The sequence below is a fragment of the Rana temporaria genome, chromosome 8 (assembly GCF_905171775.1).
Source record: "Rana temporaria chromosome 8, aRanTem1.1, whole genome shotgun sequence".
Lineage (NCBI taxonomy): Eukaryota > Metazoa > Chordata > Amphibia > Anura > Ranidae > Rana > Rana temporaria.
This window is the reverse complement of record NC_053496.1, coordinates 66168535-66170110: the sequence shown is the minus strand read 5'-3', so window position 1 is coordinate 66170110 and position 1576 is coordinate 66168535. Positions and strand designations below refer to the sequence as shown.

At 37.2% G+C, this 1576-nt stretch overlaps 1 protein-coding gene across 1 annotated transcript; it reads right to left on the bottom strand.

The window, feature by feature from the left end:
• Positions 1–305: 305 nt before the first annotated feature.
• On the bottom strand, positions 306–1234 carry LOC120910411 (olfactory receptor 2AP1-like). The gene has a single exon (XM_040322168.1). It carries the CDS (start codon positions 1227–1229, stop codon positions 306–308), a length of 924 nt encoding a protein of 307 aa, XP_040178102.1. The 5' UTR covers positions 1230–1234.
• Positions 1235–1576: the final 342 nt, after the last annotated feature.

Here is a 1576-nt window from a genome sequence, read left to right as displayed (position 1 = left end):
TTGAACCCTACAGACTAAGACTGAGTTGCCATTAAAGTTCATGTGTGTGTAAAGCAGGTGTCCCAATACTTTTGACAATATAGTGTATGTTTTGTTTTATATTTTGCCCAGACACACAGTTATATACATACATATTGTATTTATTGGCGTATAACACTCACTTTTTTACCCTGAAAATAGAGGGTAAACTGTGCCTGCGTGTTATATGCAGAGGGCTTTGGAATGCTTTTTTCCTAAAACTTCCCTCTTAAAGTTAGGGTGCGTGTTATACGCCTGTGCGTCTTATACGCCGATAAATACGGTAGTTATTTTATTAACTTTTTAAAGGCACATTTAACATCTTTGTTTCTCAAGCTATAGATAATGGGATTTAGCATAGGTATTGCACCTGTATTTAACAGTGATATAACTTTACCATCATTTAAAAACATCTTTGATGGAGGTCGTAAATACAGACAAAACAGCACTAAGTACAACAATGTTACAACAGTGAGGTGTGAGGAACAGGTAGAAAAGGCTTTGGATCTACCACTAGTAGTACGAATGGCCAGAATATTTTGAGCAATGAAAATATAAGAGGTTAGTGTCAGAAGAAAACAGGGTATTCCCAACAGTGCTGCGGCTATAAATATAACAATCTGAATTCTCAGTATGTCCGAGCATGAGAGCTGCAGTAAGGCCATTACATCACAATAGAAGTGGTTGATTTCACAAGAGCCGCAAAATTGTAATGTTGACATTAGGATAGTGATGGGCACAGTGAAGACATATATAATTATCCAAGAAAAGAGAGATAAGAAGACACAAAGTTTATGGTTCATGATTAATAGGTAGTGTAGTGGTCTACAAATGGCTACAAATCTATCGAAAGCCATGACTGCCAAAAGTATATATTCTGTACTTTGAAATGTAAGAACACAATGACACTGTACCATACATCCTATAAAAGAAATTTTATTCCCAGCCGTAAAAATATCAAGTAGCTTTGGTAAAGTTACCGAGGTGAAGGAGACGTCCAAGAACGAAAGATTACTGAGTAAGAAGTACATTGGAGTGTGCAAGTGTGAGTCCATGTATATTAATATTGTTATTAGAATGTTACTAAACTGACAGGTAAAATACATAATAAAGATACCAATGAATAATAGAACCAGCATGTCCGGCTTATGTGACAGGCCAACCAATATAAATGTTCCTCCAGTGGTTTGGTTGCAGATCCCCATTGACATGCAGACTAAAGTGCTAATGTTACAAAAATGGAATATGTAATTTTAATTTAGAAGTTGAGATATAAGAGGTAAAAATTCCTAAAAGGAATAATGAAAGATGAGACGAGCGCCCAGATCTTTTGCAATAAAATGGGTGCATCAGGTCATATAAGTAGTGTCCAGGGCCGCCATCTGGGGGGTACAGGGAGTACACCTGTAAAGGGGCCCGGAGGTCCCCAGGGCCCCGGATGGCAACCCCCCTTTTTCTTTTATAATTTATTTTCTATATATATATGTTTATGGTCGTTACCCTCTGACCGAGAATGATGTGGATCACATAAACACGCGACAAGACTTACAACATAAAT